A 19,119-nucleotide genomic window follows, 5' to 3' on the forward strand; every position below is an offset into this window, starting at 1 on the left:
TAATATTTTAATTACTTAACTGTAAGATGCAAGAGAAGAAAGTCTTTGCATACAAGCCATTAAATGTGTTTGTTGTTGTGGTTTATATATATATATATAAATACACACACACACATCTTTTTTTAAATTTCAGTGGCGCTGCTTATATTTAAGTGCGCTCTTTAGCCCTGAATTTACAGTAGTTGAAATGATAGCTTAACTGATTTCAATGAATATGACTGGAAAATGATCTTTTCCCAGCCTGAAATATGTCATGAAACACAAAGAAGATTGTTTTCTATCTGCATTTTATAGTGTTTCAAGGCTATTACTATTTCAGAGACGCTCGGTTCAGCCCATTCGGCCCTTGAAGCCGATGGCTCATGAGGATGCAGCTCACCAAATGAGACACAGCTACAGAGCATCATGGTTTGGGATCAGCTCCGCCCCTTCACAATAAAACACATGAGCACAATAAAAAAAGGATCATTTGAAAAGGAAATGTGTTTATTTTCACCAGACTTATTGAAACAGGAAGTGATGCGTGTGACGTCTGCCTGTCTTTGTCTAGCGGTAACGGTACAGGATGTCCCAGGAGTCCCTCCACTTGAGTGCTTGCAGCTGATTGGCCGATAGCTCCGGTGTGCCGTAGGTCAAAGGGCAGAAGGTCCGGTAGGACAAGAAGACTGACGTCAGCACGATCCATGCGCACACGCACAGCGCACGGCGGTGTGTCGCTTTGCTGCACAGACACACACAACAAGTTACATCACAGTACACAGTGTGTGTGTGTGTGCACACTTGGGTAGTGAGCGTGTGTGCGTACCTGAGCAGGTGAGTGTGTACATGCTCCAGCAGGGCGGGGCTTAGCAGATGCAGGTAGCAGAGAGCCGGCAAGTAGTGATACAGGAAGAGAGTCTTCTCCATCAACAGGAAGGGAACAAAATTCACAACCCAACCCCCAACACACACACAACCCACACACACAAACTGAGCCCACACACCTGGAGAGACACAGACCCACACATCATTATTTCATGGTGACAATCTGAGAAAATATTTTGTGTGTGTACATACCATCAGAGATGTCTTTGAAGCCCCGCCTCCTCCTCACTAGGTAAATGGCTGCCAGCAGCTGATAAGCTAGCAGGCTGAGTATGGCCACGCCCCACGACACCGGGTTACCAATCAAATGGATCTGAGCCTGAGATGGAAGCCGCCATTCACTCACAGAACGAGTGAATAATATTACCTTTTATTTATAACGCACTCTTAATCAACAGATCTCAGAGTGCCAAGTGAATTAGTGAATGTTACGTTGGTGGAGGAATGCAGCCAGTATGCAATGTTGGTTTCCATGGTAACCCATTCCAGAGGGGAGGAGCTGTATTTGTGCTCAGAGTCTTCTTGTTTAACCGTCAGCATCTTCCACTGTCATGGTAACGCGTCATGACATCATCATTACATTTTTTAATGTACATTTTTTAATGAACTTTTAACTGAATGTGGCACAAACAAGCCATCTGTTTGGATAACAATGTGATGACATCATACCTGAAGCTCTAAGAATTTGGCCCAGAAGGAGATCTTCCTCTCCACATCGATATGAGTCGGAGAATGAAGCTCCGCTTCCCTCTCCTTCTGCTCCTGACCTACACACACAGACACTCCAGCTACGATTGATTGGTTCATTCCGCAAACACTAAGGGGTGAGAACTCTATAAAGACACAGCGTGTAGGTTGGGGTCAGAGGTCGTACTGGTTCCATAACGATGCTCCTCGACGGTCCAGCCCAAACTGCTGCTGTGAGCTTTAAACAGTTTCTCCCCAACGACCTCCAACTGACGGAAACCCCAGTCTGGAAGAGACACACCACTCAGCTACTCTCACACACACACACACACACACACACACACATCAACCCTCATATGGTCACAGGAAATCTGTGTGTCATAGGTGTTCACTTCCTGTCAGTACCTTGAGGACAGCTGAAGTGTTGACATGAACTAATCGAACCTCAGAGAGGATTGTTTTCCAGGACTCTGATTCCGCCTCCCGGTGAGGAAGGTTCTGCAACAAGGACACCGGGACGTTAGCGTGTACTTGGAGGTAGCGGGACGTTGGCGTGTACTTGGAGAGAGCGGGACGTTAGCGGGACGTTAGCCTGTACTTGGAGGTAGCGGGACGTTAGCGTGTACTTGGAGGTAGCGGGACGTTAGCGTGTACTTGGAGGTAGCGGGACGTTAGCGTGTACTTGGAGGTAGTGGGACGTTAGCGTGTACTTGGAGGTAGTGGGACGTTAGCCTGTACTTGGAGGTAGCGGGACGTTAGCCTGTACTTGGAGGTAGCGGGACGTCAGCTTGTACTTGGAGGTAGCGGGACTTTAGCCTGTACTTGGAGGTAGCGGGACGTTAGCCTGTACTTGGAGGTAGCGGGACGTTAGCCTGTACTTGGAGGTAGCGGGATGTTAGCATGTACTTGGAGGTAGCGGGATGTTAGCCTGTACTTGGAGGTAGCGGGACTTTAGCCTGTACTTGGAGGTAGCGGGACGTTAGCCTGTACTTGGAGGTAGCGGGATGTTAGCCTGTACTTGGAGGTAGCAGGACTTTAGCCTGTACTTGGAGGTAGCGGGATGTTAGCCTGTACTTGGAGGTAGCGGGATGTTAGCATGTACATAGGGTTAGGGTTAGGTCACAGGACACTATCATCACCATACAGGTCACGGGACGTTACCATGTTAGCATAGATGTGCTCACCACTCTCCACAGGTTCTGTGCTGCCATGGAAACGTTGAAGTTGATGTAACCCGACACTTCCTGAGAGTGAGGGCTCATGGGAGCTGCTACGTCATGACTACACACAAACACACGTAATGTCAAGTCAATGTTGGATTGTCCTTAAAATGCACCACGGCAGTGAGGTGAGCGGTTACCTGTTGAGGAAGCGTGATGTCATCCCATGGACCAGCTGAATGACATCACCGTGACGGACAGGGCGCGGAGGAGTGCCGACCACCAGCTCCTGTCTGTGGGACAGAGACAGACTGGATAGGTCAGATAGGGACTACATCTCCCAGCATGCCCAGGGACAAACTGGGGACTCACCTGTCGGGGTCTTTAATGATCCACCAGTTGTTGACGTCTTTGAAAGGGTAACAGGTGACCTGCTGCTGGTGAGAGCTGCCCCGCCCATTTTCATACCTGAACAGGAAGTACCATTAGTCAGACTTCAAATGGGAGCTCTCTCATTGGACGCTGTGTCCATGTGACCTGGCAGCACCTGATTGGGTAGTTGGCTTTGTGCGAGTGGAGCCAGCAGGGGATTGGTTGGGACACGGAGCTTCTCAAAGTCACCTGACTACCATAAGCGACTTCCAGAGGCTGACCCTGAGTGATTCTGGAGAGACCCCCCTGACAACACAAATCAATACATCATAACAAACACACACACACACACACACACACACACAGTTTTTACCTCCAGACTGGCCTGGAAGGCGGGGCTCATCAGCTGGTCATGTGGTCCGCTGCGGTCCAATAGAGTGAGATGAATATAGAACCAGAAGACGTAGAGCAGGACCGGAACCACCAGGAGACACACAATCCGACACACACACTGCACACACACACTCAGCTACACGTACACAGACACAATGGATCTTATGTCATAAATGACATCGCTAGCTGGTGACATCATCACCATCAAACAGCAGGATGTGCATATGAATGAGCTGAAGCAGATCAACAAGCAGTGATCAGTTTATTGATCTGAACTCACATGGCTGACGGCTTGGTCTCCAATAAGGTGCCAGGTGTGCAGAGAGGCCACACCCACCAGCAGCAGGTAGGAGAACACGCCCATATACTTCACCCTGACAGCAAACACACACATTAACACACACCTGGGCCGGATCATTTCCAGGATGAGATGTCTCACACACTGTCCCACACACTGTCTCACACACTGTCCCACACACTGTCTCACACACTGTCCCACACACTGTCTCACACACCGTCCCACAGACCGTCCCACACACGGTCTCACACACTGTCCCACACACTGTCCCACACACTGTCCCACAGACCGTCCCACACACTGTCCCACAGACCGTCCCACACACGGTCTCACACACTGTCTCACACACTGTCCCACACACTGTCTCACACACTGTCCCACACACTGTCCCACACACTGTCTCACACACTGTCTCACACACTGTCCCACACACTGTCCCACAGACCGTCCCACACACTGTCCCACAGACCGTCCCACACACTGTCCCACAGACCGTCCCACACACTGTCCATGCCCATAAGAAATAGGATATTGATGGGATCAGGTTCAGGTTTTGGATGTGGTGATATGGTGGCAAAATCACCACAGCAACACATCTGGACTTGCTTTGGGGAACAGAGAAGCCTGATCTATGTCATCTTATCCTGAAAATGATCCAGCTCAGTCAGCCACGTGCACACACATCAATGCTCACAAACACACACACACTCACCCTACCGCCGCGGCACATGAGGCTCCAGACAGCAGCAGCCAGCAGTATCTGAAGCAGCTGAGGGGTCAAAGGTCATAGCAGTCACCGCTGGCCTGTAAGAGGAGCCTGTCTCCAGCTGAAGTCTCACCTGTGGGAGGAGTTGTGGAACCTCAGGTAGGAGAAGAAGGACAGCAGCACGAAGAAGATGAGCAGCGACTCCAGCAGCATGAAGCGGGACTGCACGATCAGAGAGTTATCTGGAACACAGGGTTAGTGTCAGTCCCTGAACGCACCCCTCGCATGTAAGTCCCTGAACGCACCGCTCGCATGTCAGTCCCTGAACGCACCGCTCACATGTCAATCCCTGAACGCACCGCTCGCATGTCAGACACTGAACGCACCGCTCACATGTCAGACACTGAACGCACCGCTCGCATGTCAGACACTGAACGCACCGCTCACATGTCAGACACTGAACGCACCGCTCGCATGTCAGACACTGAACGCACCGCTCACATGTCAGACACTGAACGCACCGCTCGCATGTCAGACACTGAACGCACCGCTCGCATGTCAGACACTGAACGCACCGCTCGCATGTAAGTCCCTGAACGCACCACACTCATGTCAGTCCCTGAACACGCCGCTCACATGTCAGTCCCTGAACGCACCGCTCGCATGTCAGACACTGAACGCACCGCTCACATGTCAGACACTGAACGCACCGCTCGCATGTCAGACACTGAACGCACCGCTCACATGTCAGACACTGAACGCACCGCTCACATGTCAGACACTGAACGCACCGCTCACATGTCAGACACTGAACGCACCGCTCACATGTCAGACACTGAACGCACCGCTCGCATGTCAGACACTGAACGCACCGCTCACATGTCAGACACTGAACGCACCGCTCACATGTCAGACACTGAACGCACCGCTCGCATGTAAGTCCCTGAACGCACCACACTCATGTCAGTCCCTGAACACGCCGCTCACATGTCATTCCCTGAACGCACCACACTCATGTCAGTCCCTGAACGCATCATGCTCATGTCTCACCCAGCAGCAGCAGCACTGAAGCTCCCAAAGCAGACAGGTGAGAGAACTTCAGCTCCAGAGTCAACAGGTAGACGAGAGGAACACAGAGCGCTCCACACAGAGCCGGCAGAAAACGCAGACTCCACACACTCAAACTGCTGGGATACTCTGTACAACAAATCAAACACACCGGTTCAAATAGGTTCAGCTGCTTTAAAGTGTCTGTAACTGAAGTTCCTACCTGCTCCAATTCTGTTCCACACAAAGTTTCCATCAAATCCTCCCAGGTACGCTGCAACAAACAGATTAATAAACTCACACAGGTGCCCGACACACAGGTGACCCCACAGAGTGGTTGTCGTGGTAACTGACCTCCGAGGGCCAGTATCGTGTGACCGAGCGGCGGCCCGCTGTCATCGATGAAGAAGACTCTCTTCATGTAGAGAGACACAAACTGACCGTAGTAGACCTCATCAAACCTTTAAAGCAGTCAGAGACATCATGGAGCTTTCTTTGTTTTTGGGGACGGGGGGGGGGGCACAGATGAATCAAACAAACTTACACCACAGCGTTGGGGTAGCTCAGGTAACTCAGTCTGGTCCAGAGGGCCAGCAAGGAGACCAGAACCAGGACCAGGTCAACCTGAGTTGTCACTACCAGGGGGAACTGTGCCATCACTGACACCTGACACACAAGACAGTTGAGACAGAAGACACGTGACATGTGACATGTGACACAGTGAGAGGTGAAACAGAGACATTTGAGACTGATACATGGGAGACACAAACAGGATTGTGAGCACTTTTATCAATGATTCAGATCGTTTGCATTTGCTCTCCTTGTTGCAGATGTTGCAGTAAGTAACATCACACTATAACATGTATTAATAAATTGATGAATACTCCTGTGGATAGATGAAGGTCTCGAACTTCCGCAGATGGTGGCCATCTTGCTACAGTCACCTCACTCAACATCATGTTGGTAGTACATATACTTTTTAAATAACCATAACTTGCTCAAATTTTAACCGATTTTTAAATGGTTTGGTTTGTTATAAATGTCAGAGATGTAGTTATGACTAATAATTATTCTGTTCTAAAATTTTAATGAACCTCTGCACAGACGGACCGAGCTGAAAAGTTCACAAACAACTGCAAACAATCGGTACCGAGAACATCCTAGTCAGTTTTTATTATATTTATATAAAGACAGTTATAATAATATAATAATGATACAGAGATGTACAGAGAGGGGTTTTCACTCTGTGAGAGTTCAAAGGCCAAGTGGATCATTTATATGATGCACACAGTTCAAGTTTAGCTGACCTTCCATTATAAAAGTGATTTGGCGGAACCAATTAACCGATAAGCCTTTTCATCAAAGGAAAAAAGTTGATTGGGAGGCCAGAGCAACAGTTTCAGTTGCTTAGCTGTGCGTAGTGTTCCCCAGATGACAGGTCCAATAGTGGTGCAGTTCACCTTCCTCTACGAGTTCATAGGGATGGGAACAGGAATAATTATAATTATAACCATGGCTTTCATATGCACAAGGGATTTATGTTAAATACATAGGCTACTGAAACTCAGCATACAGAATGGCAACATATGAACAAACCAAACAGTTTAAAAATTAGTTGAAAATTGATCAAGTAATGGTTATAAGTACATGTATCACTACCAACAATGTAATAGGTGATCGAGCGCACTGTAGCAAGATGGCCGCCATGTGCGGACGTTCGACTCCGTTAGCCGAGAACGCGGACGAGACATCTAGCCTTTATATATATATATATCTATGGATGCAACTATCGGCCGTTAGCATTAGCACCACCGTTAGCAATTAGCTGCCGGAGTTTTGTTAGCTTACATTCCTGCTACTGTAAAGCCACCTGGTGACGTCAGAACGTTAACTTCAAACTGACCATCCCGCCGGTAAAGAACAATAACTCTCGGCTCCTGGAGTGCTCGTGGCTCCCACGTTTCTCCCGGTTTGCTGCTGTCTGCTCAGTGAGCCGCTCGATGTGCCCGGTGTTTGGTTGCTGCTGTCTGCTCAGCGAGCCGCTCGATGTGCCCGGTGTTTGGTTGCTGCTGTCTGCTCAGCGAGCCGCTCGATGTGCCCGGTGTTTGGTTGCTGCTGTCTGCTCAGTGAGCCGCTCGATGTGCCCGGTGTTTGGTTGCTGCTGTCTGCTCAGTGAGCCGCTCGATGTGCCCGGTGTTTGGTTGCTGCTGTCTGCTCAGCGAGCCGCTCGATGTGCCCGGTGTTTGGTTGCTGCTGTCTGCTCAGCGAGCCGCTCGATGTGCCCGGTGTTTGGTTGCTGCTGTCTGCTCAGCGAGCCGCTCGATGTGCCCGGTGTTTGGTTGCTGCTGTCTGCTCAGTGAGCCGCTCGATGTGCCCGGTGTTTGGTTGCTGCTGTCTGCTCAGTGAGCCGCTCGATGTGCCCGGTGTTTGGTTGCTGCTGTCTGCTCAGCGAGCCGCTCGATGTGCCCGGTGTTTGGTTGCTGCTGTCTGCTCAGTGAGCCGCTCGATGTGCCCGGTGTTTGGTTGCTGCTGTCTGCTCAGTGAGCCGCTCGATGTGCCCGGTGTTTGGTTGCTGCTGTCTGCTCACAAAGGCGGAGCAGATCGTTTCCCTATTCTTAGAACCGATTCTAGAATCTAGTCAGGACTCCAAACAGCAGCTAACTCCGCAACTAATCAAAGTTATGAACCGGAAATATCACTTTCTAAGTCATAACGTTACAAACGAGAAGAAACACACGATGAAACTGAACTTTTTGTTTAGTGTCAGGGATCAGGAATCAGGAAGCGTTTATTGCCATCATATGTCAGACATACATGGAATTTAACTTGCGGTTGGTGCATGACGGAAGACAATAATGGACAACAGACAACGTAGTGCAGCAATAATAGTGATTATAAACTAACTACATCTAGTTGTGTTTTATGGCGAAAGCAGCATCAAGCTGAAAGAGAACAATGTGTGTGGTGACATTCAGCTTCTGTACCTCCTGTAATATCTTAAATTACAGTTAACTTAACTAGTACCTATGCAAGAAAGGCTGCCGGCCCCTGAAAGAATGTTCAAATCCGAGAACAGGAAGGGCCATAAAGCGTGGCTCGGGGGGAGGGAGCCAGGTTCTGACATAGTATTACCAATAATATTTACTCAGGTCATAAAGGTGGATGAAGAAGAGAACAAAAAGATTACAATGACATCTATTACGTGATGAGTGCTGGACCACACGTGTACAGTACAGTAATGAGGTGCTTGGACATTTACCGCCCTACATTTATTTAATAACTTTAGTCACTTTATAGAGTCAGATTATTAAGCAGGTGAGCAAAATATGTTTATTCAAATATTGCTGTAAATGGAAGATGCCACACCCTAACACCTGGCTAATCCAAACTAGCTCCAGGATAACACCTGGCTAATCCAAACTAGCTCCAGGATAACACCTGGCTAATCCAAACTAGCTCCAGGCTAACACCTGGCTAATCCAAACTAGCTCCAGGCTAACACCTGGCTATTCCAAACTAGTTCAAGGCTAACACTTGGCTCATCCAAACTAGTTCCAGGTTAACACCTGGCTCATCCAAACTAGCTCCAGCTAACCTTTATCAATATGAAAAGGCACAAGTTAGCTTTTTATGACCCAGGTTAGCATGGGTTAGGTCTGTTTTGGTCCGTCATCTCTGATTGGCTCGTGGGGCATTTCGTGGGCGGAGCCTGAGAGAGAGTTCCCACAATGCTTCCTCTGCCAGGTGATCGCTGAAGTCATTGAAGAACGATATGATGTCATCATTAGGCTGCAGAGTGTAAGGACTGTAGAGTGAGAAAGATAAGTGGTATTACAGATCCAGTATTAATACTACATCTATAATAAGAAGTAACTACAAAACTACTTATAGATCTGGTATAATACATATGTTTTAAAGTATGATTATAGATGTAAGAGACAGACAAACCTACTCTTGCTCTAGAGGTGTTGGCTAGCTACAGACCTATCGCTTCCTTCCATTCCTCTCTAAGATCCTTGAGAAATCTGTCGCAAATCAATTATGTGAAATAAATATTGCTTTGTTCAAGGATTTCCAGTCAGGATTTTTAGTGCATCACAGCACAGAAACAGCACTTGTGAAAATGACGAATGATCTTCTACTTGCATCAGACCAAGGACTCGTCTTTTGTCTGGTCTGGCTGGACCTTAGGGCCGCACTTTACACCATTGATCATTGTATCTTGCTGCAGAGACTAGAACATTTGATTGGTATTAAAGGAACTGCACTCAGCTGGTTTAGGTCGGATCAATTCTAGTTTGTTCTTGTGAACCCTCGGGGACCACCAATGTTGGTCATGGAGTCCCACAAGGTTCTGTTCTTGGACCGATTTTAATTACCCTGTATAGGCTTTATTTGGGTGACGTTATCAGAAAATACTGCATAAGCCTCCATTGTTATGCAGACGATACTTAACTGTATCTGTCGATCAAGCCAGAAAAGACCGGCCAGCTTGGTAGACTTCAAGAATGTCATGGAGACATCAAAACTTGATGCCAAACTCAAAAAAATGAAATGATCTTGATAGTAGTACTATCGATGTACTAATATTACTTAGATATAGTAGATATACTAGACTAACACTTGCTGGTAGCTTCTCAGGGTGTCCAGGATGTTGAACTGCTGCCAGCGTTTAGAGAAGTTGACCTTCGATCCCTGTGATGTCATCAACGTGTCGGGATTCCCTAGGTGTACGAAAGTCAGGTCCTGAAGAATCAACCCCCTGAATAGGCCGACAAGTTAGAGAGAAAAAGACAGGTGTGATGTGGCATGACTTACAGGTAGGCTATATATAGTGGGGTATGTAGGGTATTAACCTATAGGTAGGGTATATATAGTGGGGTATGTAGGGTATTAACCTACAGGTAGGGTATATATAGTGGGGTATGTAGGGTATTAACTTACGGGTAGGGTATATATAGTGGGGTGTGTAGGGTATTATCCTACAGGTAGGGTATATATAGTGGGGTGTGTAGGGTATTTTCTTACAGGTAGGGTATATATAGTGGGGAATTTAGGGTATTATCTTACAGGTAGGGTATATATAGTGGGGTGTGCAGGGTATTAACCTACAGGTAGGGTATATAGAGTGGGGTGTGTAGGGTATTAACCTACAGGTAGGGTATATATAGTGGGGTATGTAGGGTATTATCTTACAGGTAGGGTATATATAGTGGGGTATGTAGGGTATTATCTTACAGGTAGGGTATATAGAGTGGGGTATGTAGGGTATTATCTTACAGGTAGGTTATATAGAGTGGGGTATGTAGGGTATTATCTTACAGGTAGGTTATATAGAGTGGGGTATGTAGGGTATTATCTTACAGGTAGGTTATATAGAGTGGGGTATGTAGGGGATTATCTTACAGGTAGGGTATACACGGAGGTTCCACCTCAGCCAGAGCTGCTCTGTAGGCTCTGAAAGAGGACGAGCTGTCAATCAAAGAGCTGAACTCTTCCAGAGACTGAAACAACACAAACAACAATTTATTATTATGACTAATATTATTATTGTTAATAGTATTCTTGTCATATTATTATTATTATCAATATCAATATCAATATCATTTTTATTCCCAATTTTATCTTATCTCCTCTAACTTACTAACCCATAGCTTTAGTTTTTAGCGTACTAACCCATAGCTTATATTTGATATTTTATTATACTTTTATTTTATTCTATTTTTATCTCATTTGCACTATGTTGTCTTTATTGTACTGTCTTCATGCACCTTCCGCCAAGACAATTTCCATGTATGTACAACATACTATGGCAATAAACGTTTCCTGATTCCTGATTCCTGAATATCATTACACAATCATGAAGATTATATGATAATAATTATGTTTTTCAACAACATTCAGACCTCAGCAGTGTGTCTCTGCCAGTCGAGACGTCTCAAGGGGGCGGAGTCTAACGCTGAGAGGATGGACAGGTAGGAGTTAAAGTTGTTGAGCCTCCGTAGGTGCTTCAGGAATACACACAAACACACACAGGCACAGAGTCACTGTGTGTACATGTAACATGGCCTCAAACTGTGTCTGTGTGTGTGTGTCTGTCTTGTGCGTTACCTTCATGGTCTTCAGGAACTTCAACAGCAGTTTCTCTCGGTCCTGAGATTTGTCCTGAAGAATGATGACGGAACGAACCCTGAAACCGAAAACACACTTATCATCAGTTACACACACACAGACGTTTATCAGTAGTTTTTTGAGTAGCATGTTGTGTAGCAGGCTGTCTTTTCTTTTGTAGTATGTTGTGTACCAGAAGGAGACGTTGTTGAAGTGTTGCGTGAACTCTTTAAGGTTTGGACTTTTCTCCTCATTCTGCTCTTTAGACCACAGCAACACCTCTGGAAGCTAGGCAGGTGAAAGACAGACAGACAGGTGAGAGATGGACAGGCAGGTAGGAGACATACAGACAGATGAGAGACAAACCGGTGAGAGACAGCTAACAGACAGACACACAGGTAAGAGAAGCACATACAGGTGAGAGACAGACAAGAAAGGTAGGAGACATAGAGACAAATGAGAGACAGACGGACAGGTGAGAGACAGACGGACAGGTATACCTCAATCTTGCAGAAGAGCTCAGAGTCCAGCAGAGTCAGCTGTTCAGCTAGATCCTGACTCCTGAAGTCCAGAAGAGTTCCTGGTCTGAAAGACAACAGGAGACATTAAAGTCTCAGAGGATTACACACCTGTCAATCATTGGAGGTCACGGTTACCTTGCAGCCACGCCCTTAGCCGCGAGGGGGCGGAGCGACTCAGGAGAACCAATCATGTGCCACCTCTGCTCCATCTTGGACAGAATGTTGGAGCGCAGCAGACTGGCCAGTCTCAGCTCTCCACCAATCAGGAGGCTGAACACCAGGTCCATCAGAAGGAGGAGCAGGTTAGAGTCCAGCTCTATGGCACTGTGGGTAGCCACAGACACACACACGCACACAGACACACACACACAAACATACACATGATTTTAAAAACACTGATGTATGTGTGTGTGTCTGTGTGTGTGTGTGTGTGTGTGTGTGTAGCTCACCACAGCTCGTCTACCACGCTGACCAGCAGGTGGAAGGTGGTGTTGGCAGCGGAGATGCACTCAGGGTCCCTTTGTTTACACAAGTGTTTGTATGTTTTAAAGGTTAAAGATTATCTAAAGAAATATATATATATATTATAATTGGTTTTCTTATTACCCATTCATGTTAGTAAGTTAAACAAACCATAATCTCTGCAATCTATTTTATTCAACTGAAAACATCTGGATTTAATCAAGCTCATCACTCACACTACAATTTACAGATGACAAGTGAAGGCATCATGATAAGGTTAAAATGTGTTATGTTCACTGATCACAGCGTGAACAATTGATAATGTAAATCAGCCTCTGTTAACACACACACACACACACACACACACTGAGAGAGGATATCTGTGCTGCAGTTTGATGATGACGTCCTCGGGACTGATGAAGCTCCTGAAGGTGGAGAGGAAGGCTTCACGGTACACAACTTGTTCTACACACACACACGACACACACAACCATCATAATACACATGTGTTCTATACACACATACACACATCCCACAATACACAACCTACACACACTACATACCGCTGTGAGTCATCGTTGCGTAGACCAATAGGATCTCAGCAGACGCTGCTTTGACGTCCGGCCCGTCCTCCCCCTGAGAGACACAAGTCACAGATCAGATCCGTCCTCCCCCTGAGAGACACAAGTCACAGATCAGATCCGTCCTCCCCCTGAGGGACACAAGTCACAGATCAGATCCGTCCTCCCCCTGAGGGACACAAGTCACAGATCAGATCCGTCCTCCCCCTGAGGGACACAAGTCACAGATCAGATCCGTCCTCCCCCTGAGAGACACAAGTCACAGATCAGATCCGTCCTCCCCCTGAGGGACACAAGTCACAGATCAGATCCGTCCTCCCCCTGAGGGACACAAGTCACAGATCAGATCCGTCCTCCCCCTGAGGGACACAAGTCACAGATCAGATCCGTCCTCCCCCTGAGGGACACAAGTCACAGATCAGATCCGTCCTCCCCCTGAGGGACACAAGTCACAGATCAGATCCGTCCTCCCCCCGAGGGACACAAGTCACAGATCAGATCCGTCCTCCCCCTGAGGGACACAAGTCACAGATCAGATCCGTCCTCCCCCTGAGGGACACAAGTCACAGATCAGATCCGTCCTCCCCCTGAGGGACACAAGTCACAGATCAGATCCGTCCTCCTTCTGAGAGACACCTGCTGTGTCTCATCTGGTGTGCTGCATCCTCACGCGGACCCGGCCTTCTGCTCTACGTGCACCAGGTCCTTCAAGAAGCTGATCCAAGCGCCTGGCCTACGGGGGGGGGGGTCCTGCATGTGTCATCAGCTTATCCTCCACTGTTCCCGTTGCTTAGCAACCTGCAGTGCTTGACAGGAAGAGCTTTTAAACTTTTCAATGTTCTTCTTCTCTTGAATACAAGGACTTTCTTTTCTTGCATCTTGTGAGCTACTTGACCTGTAACTTCAGATCTTACAGAATGTGTCCAAGCTCCAGAAGCTGAAGGTCACACTCATGGTTCTCCTTCAGCTTGATGCTTCTCCATCAAACAACTACATGAACCTTTAGAATCACACAACTAAACTAAATGTAGTTAGTTTATAATCACACTAAACTAAGTTCAAGTAAGGTGAGGGGGGGCAACATGATGGAGTTTGATCTCATGTCATCTGGTTTGGCCTGCAATGCATGATGGGATATGCTGGTCCTCCACATCGCCCCCCTGGAGGGCTGCGTCCTTCCACCGCGACAAAGGAGCCGACAGAACGTGACGCATGAGGTTGATGAATGAAGAGCAGCCTGAGGAGGCACCTCCTCCATTGGAGGGGTCAGAGGTCAGGTCCTTACCGGAGGCTTCATTGTGATCCTGCGGAGGACCTCCTGCCCGTCGGTCAGCAGCACTTCCTCCTGCAGCTCCCTGCTGCTCCTCTTAAGCTCCGCCTCCTGCTGGAGACTGCAGAACAGATGGTCATTAGTTGGTCCAGGAGGTGCAAGACTCTTAACAACACTCCCTGCCTAGTCAGTCCCCCAGCAGTCTGTCTCCCTGAGTCCCTTGGGGACAACACCTTGAGACACGATGAAGAACGAACGCCGCCAGCAGGCGCAGGTAACATTAGCCTACGCGCTAGCTAGCGCCGCCATGACTACACGCAAGGACCAAGTGGCGTGGAAGTCCAAGGAGACAGGAGGTGATGAGACCTCAGCGGACTAATGTCCAGATGTGGGATCAAGTCACTGTTAGGCAAGTCACAAGCAAGTCTCAAGTCATTGCCCTCGAGTCCCGAGTCAAGTCGAGTCAAAGACGAAGCAAGTCACAAGTCACAGCCAACAAGTCTCAAGTCGAGTCACAAGTCGTACCATTTTAGTTTCGAGTCATTTCGAGTCCTTTTATTATAGTGGGGACGGGGAACCCTGGATGATGGTGCGCTGCCTCACAGACCTAGACTACGAAGGGAAGGGTAATGGTGGATCGACTGTGACTGTGTTATAGTGCTGTAACGCTCACCCCAATGCTGCAGCGTAAATAAGGAGGCGATGACTGGCTTGCAACTCGGCTGCATTTATTTATATAAAACAACTCAACTTCGGTCACTGTTGGCCGTCACCACGCCGAACGAACACTTCCGCATACACGGCCCCCCAAAACTCGGGTTGTCTCGCGTAACTACAGCTGGTAACGGAACATAACGTGAACACATGCAACATCTGCATAACTGATTAACTAATAACTTTAACTCAGCTCATTACACTACTTTAAAACGGATGTTGACATAATGTTGGCGAGGATTTCCATCGGAGTCTGAATCCGGGTTCAAAAATCCCGATGTTTGTAACCATGAACGAGCTGTCTCGTTGATACGGTCAAATGGACTGCAGTGATTGGATGTTGTTCAGGCAGCGCGCGCTCTCTGCATACAGGTGGCGCACTAAAGGTCATCGAGAAGTCTAAGAAAGATTTAGATCCAAACGGAACCTCTTGCACTACTTTAAACTGTTTTTGCCTTTGTCAGTGTTCTAAAATTATGGGAAAATGTCCCCAATATTTATTTACAAGAGTTTGAAATAGAGTTTGAACTAAAGGCCAAGGAGCGTAACGCCTTCAGTGTGTTAATTCACACTTTGGTTCCCTTTCGGTTAAAAGGGAGTGTGCCTTCATATATATATATATATATATAGAGAGAGAGAGAGAGAGTTTGGTTATATATGGTAAGTATTCTCTGCTAGATTGAATGTCTGTGTCTCACCTGTCCCATGTCGGGTCCTCCTCGTACGGTCCACCCGGATCCTGATGGGAGGTAAGAACAGAACCACACACGAGTCCACCAATAAGAAGACATGAGTCTACCAGTTAAAGGCTGTGTAGGTCTTAGGTTTCTTTAAATAAAATATGTGTATGGAAGACAGTCACCTGTTGTCTCTTCTTCACTGGTAGAACTGGAGCAGGAAGTAACTCAGGTAAGGTGGCGGAGTCTAATATGAGCGTGTCTGGGTTTGTGTGTGCGAGGCGGTAGGTGGTCTCCAGCTCCCGCTGTCTGCTACTGTATCGCTGACCAGAGGTCAAAGGTCGCTGGTAGAACATGGCTGCTGATTGAGCGCTATAGGTCGAACAGAACTGAAGGTACTGATGGACTGGAGACAGACAGGCAGAATGACAGATAGATCAAAAGTAAAACGTTAGCCTAGCTTAGCTCTAACACTGGAAGCAGTGGCTAAACGTTAGCCTAGCTTAGCTTCAGACTCAGTGAGTGATTGTTTTACTCACTGTGTAGTTTCTTCTCAGGGAGGGGGGGGGGCGTCTTGCTGGGAGACTTGGGGGAGGACCAAAACTCATCAGGTCCAATGGCATCATCACAGAGGCTCTGTTCATGGGGGGGGGGGTCAAAGCCAAAAGAAGAGGCCCCGGAGGGGGTCGGTCCTGTAATCCAGAACGGCAGTCAGACAGGCAGTCAGACAGAGAAACAGGCAGTCAGACAGACAGACAGACAGAGAAACAGGCAGTCAGACAGACAGACAGACAGAGAAACAGGCAGTCAGACAGACAGACAGACAGAGAAACAGGCAGGCAGACAGACAGACAGACAGAGAAACAGGCAGGCAGACAGACAGACAGACAGACAGACAGACAGACAGAGAAACAGGCAGACAGACAGACAGACAGACAGACAGACAGACAGACAGACAGACAGACAGACAGAGAAACAGAGAAACAGGCAGTCAGACAGACAGACATACAGAGAAACAGGCAGTCAGACAGACAGACAGACAGACAGACAGACAGACAGACAGACAGACAGACAGACAGACAGACAGACAGACAGACAGAGAAACAGGCAGGCAGACAGACAGACAGACAGACAGACAGACAGACAGAGAAACAGGCAGACAGACAGGCAGTCAGACAGAGAAACAGGCAGACAGACAGACAGACAGACAGAGAAACAGGCAGACAGACAGACAGACAGACAGACAGAGAAACAGGCAGGCAGACAGACAGACAGACAGACAGACAGAGAAACAGGCAGACAGACAGACAGACAGACAGACAGACAGAGAAACAGGCAGACAGACAGACAGACAGACAGAGAAACAGGCAGACAGACAGGCAGTCAGACAGACAGACTTGTAGTACTGCAGCGTCTCTTCTCTGGTAGGGTGGGGGGGAGTGATGGTGGGTGAGGAAAAGGAGGAGTCTCAAAGGAGGAGGAGTCAGTGAGCAGAAAGTTGTAGTCAGGATCTTCTTCTGAGATACAAAAAAAACTTTAATGATAATAATACAAATGGTAACAATAATAATTTTTTAATAATAGTAATAATGAAAATGATGATGATAATAATAATAGTGATGATGATAATAATAATCATCATGATGTTAGTAGCAATAACAATGATAGAATACAAATAATCAAATGAATAACTATAATAATACAATTATTATAGTTTTAATAAAAATAAAGACTCAGCAGGAAGCAGCACTCGACCCTACTTCCTGTTTCTGTCAACTGACAGGAAATAATGTCATTTACACCGTGCTGCTAACTGGAAATGTGTGTGTTACCACAGTGTATACGTGTGTGTGCGTGTGTGTGTGTGTATTTATGTGTGTGTGTGCTACCACAGTGTATAAATGGTGTGTGTGTGCGTGTGTGTGTGTGTGTCTGTATGTGTGTGTGCGTGCGTGCATGCGTGCGTCCGCGTGTGTGTTACCGCAGTGTGTGTTCTCAGCAGCAGACTCTGCAGAAGAAGAGTCGCACTTCAAACCTGCGTCCTCCTGTAACACATTTTTTACATAATTGTACATTCTTTTATACTTTGACATGCATTGATTGCTGTTAAATGAAAAAGCAAATGATACAGTACTAATACTACAAAGTTTACAAAGTATTTAAAACAAGCCTCATGTATCATCAGAGAGCCGGTTAGGAAACACAAACAGTTACTGTGGTGATCTGACTCCTCTGCTCCCATAGACGTCTATGAGGAAATGACTCTACTTCTGTGTAGTGACCAGCAGGGGGCGACTCCTCTGCTCCCATAGACGTCTATGAGGAAATTACTCTACTTCTGTGTAGTGACCAGCAGGGGGCGACTCCTCTGCTCCCATAGACGTCTATGAGGAAATGACTCTACTTCTGTCTAGTGACCAGCAGGGGGCGACTCCTCTGCTCCCATAGACGTCTATGAGGAAATGACTCTACTTCTGTGTAGTGACCAGCAGGGGGCGACTCCTCTGCTCCCATAGACGTCTATGAGGAAATGACTCTACTTCTCTCTTGATTTATTCCCTCAGTAAACATTGTAAACATGAGTTTATGGTCTCTAGTTTCAAGTCTTCTTCAATGCAGCATGATGTTCATTTAGTGAATGATGGTCCATTTAGAGTCAAACCTTAAAGAAGGAATGCTTTAGGGCGGGGCCTAACGCTGATTGACAGGTCTCAGGATTTCATGGTACAACTTTAAATCTTTTCCAGTGTTTCTTCACACTGTTCGCATGCACTGCGCCCTCGTATTGGGGGAAACAAAAACAAAGATGGCGTCGTATTGTAATTATGGGATGCAGACAATGTGTACCTGTTGACTCTGTCTGTCGACTTCAGTCTCTCGTCTCATTGGTGCTACTATGGCGACCCTGCAGTGGGCGGGGCCCATAGATTGACGTCTTTTAGGCGGCAGGGTTGGAGGACTAAACGTTGACAGACAGCCAGCCAGACAGAGACAGATAGACATGTGTTATTTAGTTCTTAAACATCTGGTACTGAGATTGAAGTACTCGTATTATCACGGTACTTTGCAATTAGAACTTTTACTGCGGTGGAGGGTTAAATACTAGTATTACTATTATTATACTTATACAGTATGTCTTCATGCATATATTATCAACATCTCCAACCAGCAGAAAGTGATGTCACATTAAAAAAAGTCTGTCCGACTTCTCCTTCCTGTCTTTCAGCAAAACAGAGACAGGAAGTAGGGGACAACA

General features: G+C 47.2%; 2 protein-coding genes across 3 annotated transcripts; both read right to left on the minus strand.

The window, feature by feature from the left end:
* Window positions 1-468: 468 nt before the first annotated feature.
* pomt1 (protein-O-mannosyltransferase 1) lies at window positions 469-7,584 on the minus strand. The gene is made up of 20 exons (XM_037483415.2): window positions 7,431-7,584; window positions 6,072-6,193; window positions 5,882-5,988; window positions 5,751-5,801; window positions 5,531-5,677; window positions 4,614-4,722; window positions 4,487-4,543; window positions 3,757-3,850; window positions 3,457-3,612; window positions 3,259-3,389; window positions 3,084-3,179; window positions 2,912-3,004; window positions 2,736-2,832; window positions 1,957-2,049; window positions 1,739-1,859; window positions 1,534-1,631; window positions 1,297-1,410; window positions 1,057-1,183; window positions 806-983; window positions 469-721 (listed from the first exon to the last, which is right to left on the minus strand). The coding sequence occupies exons 1-20, from the start codon at window positions 7,431-7,433 to the stop codon at window positions 547-549; spliced, it is 2,169 nt and encodes a 722-aa protein (XP_037339312.2). The 5' UTR covers window positions 7,434-7,584; the 3' UTR covers window positions 469-546.
* A 676-nt stretch (window positions 7,585-8,260) lies between these two features.
* On the minus strand, window positions 8,261-18,915 carry LOC119225518 (rap guanine nucleotide exchange factor 1). Of its 2 annotated transcripts, none has more exons than XM_062562678.1 (18): window positions 18,711-18,915; window positions 17,845-17,908; window positions 17,261-17,377; window positions 16,403-16,555; window positions 16,049-16,269; window positions 15,885-15,925; window positions 14,488-14,593; window positions 13,185-13,257; window positions 12,999-13,086; window positions 12,609-12,698; window positions 12,295-12,483; window positions 12,139-12,223; window positions 11,832-11,926; window positions 11,639-11,717; window positions 11,434-11,535; window positions 10,934-11,031; window positions 10,149-10,289; window positions 8,261-9,332 (listed from the first exon to the last, which is right to left on the minus strand). In XM_062562678.1, exons 1-18 carry the CDS (start codon window positions 18,864-18,866, stop codon window positions 9,197-9,199), a joined length of 2,034 nt encoding a protein of 677 aa, XP_062418662.1. In that variant the 5' UTR covers window positions 18,867-18,915; the 3' UTR covers window positions 8,261-9,196. The 2 variants fall into 2 exon arrangements, with proteins under 2 accessions (XP_062418662.1, XP_062418661.1); XM_062562677.1 differs by having other exon boundaries at window positions 17,261-17,380; window positions 18,711-18,914.
* Between the last annotated feature and the right edge of the window lie 204 nt (window positions 18,916-19,119).

The sequence above is a fragment of the Pungitius pungitius genome, chromosome 5, assembly GCF_949316345.1.
Source record: "Pungitius pungitius chromosome 5, fPunPun2.1, whole genome shotgun sequence".
Classification (NCBI taxonomy): Eukaryota; Metazoa; Chordata; class Actinopteri; order Perciformes; family Gasterosteidae; genus Pungitius; species Pungitius pungitius.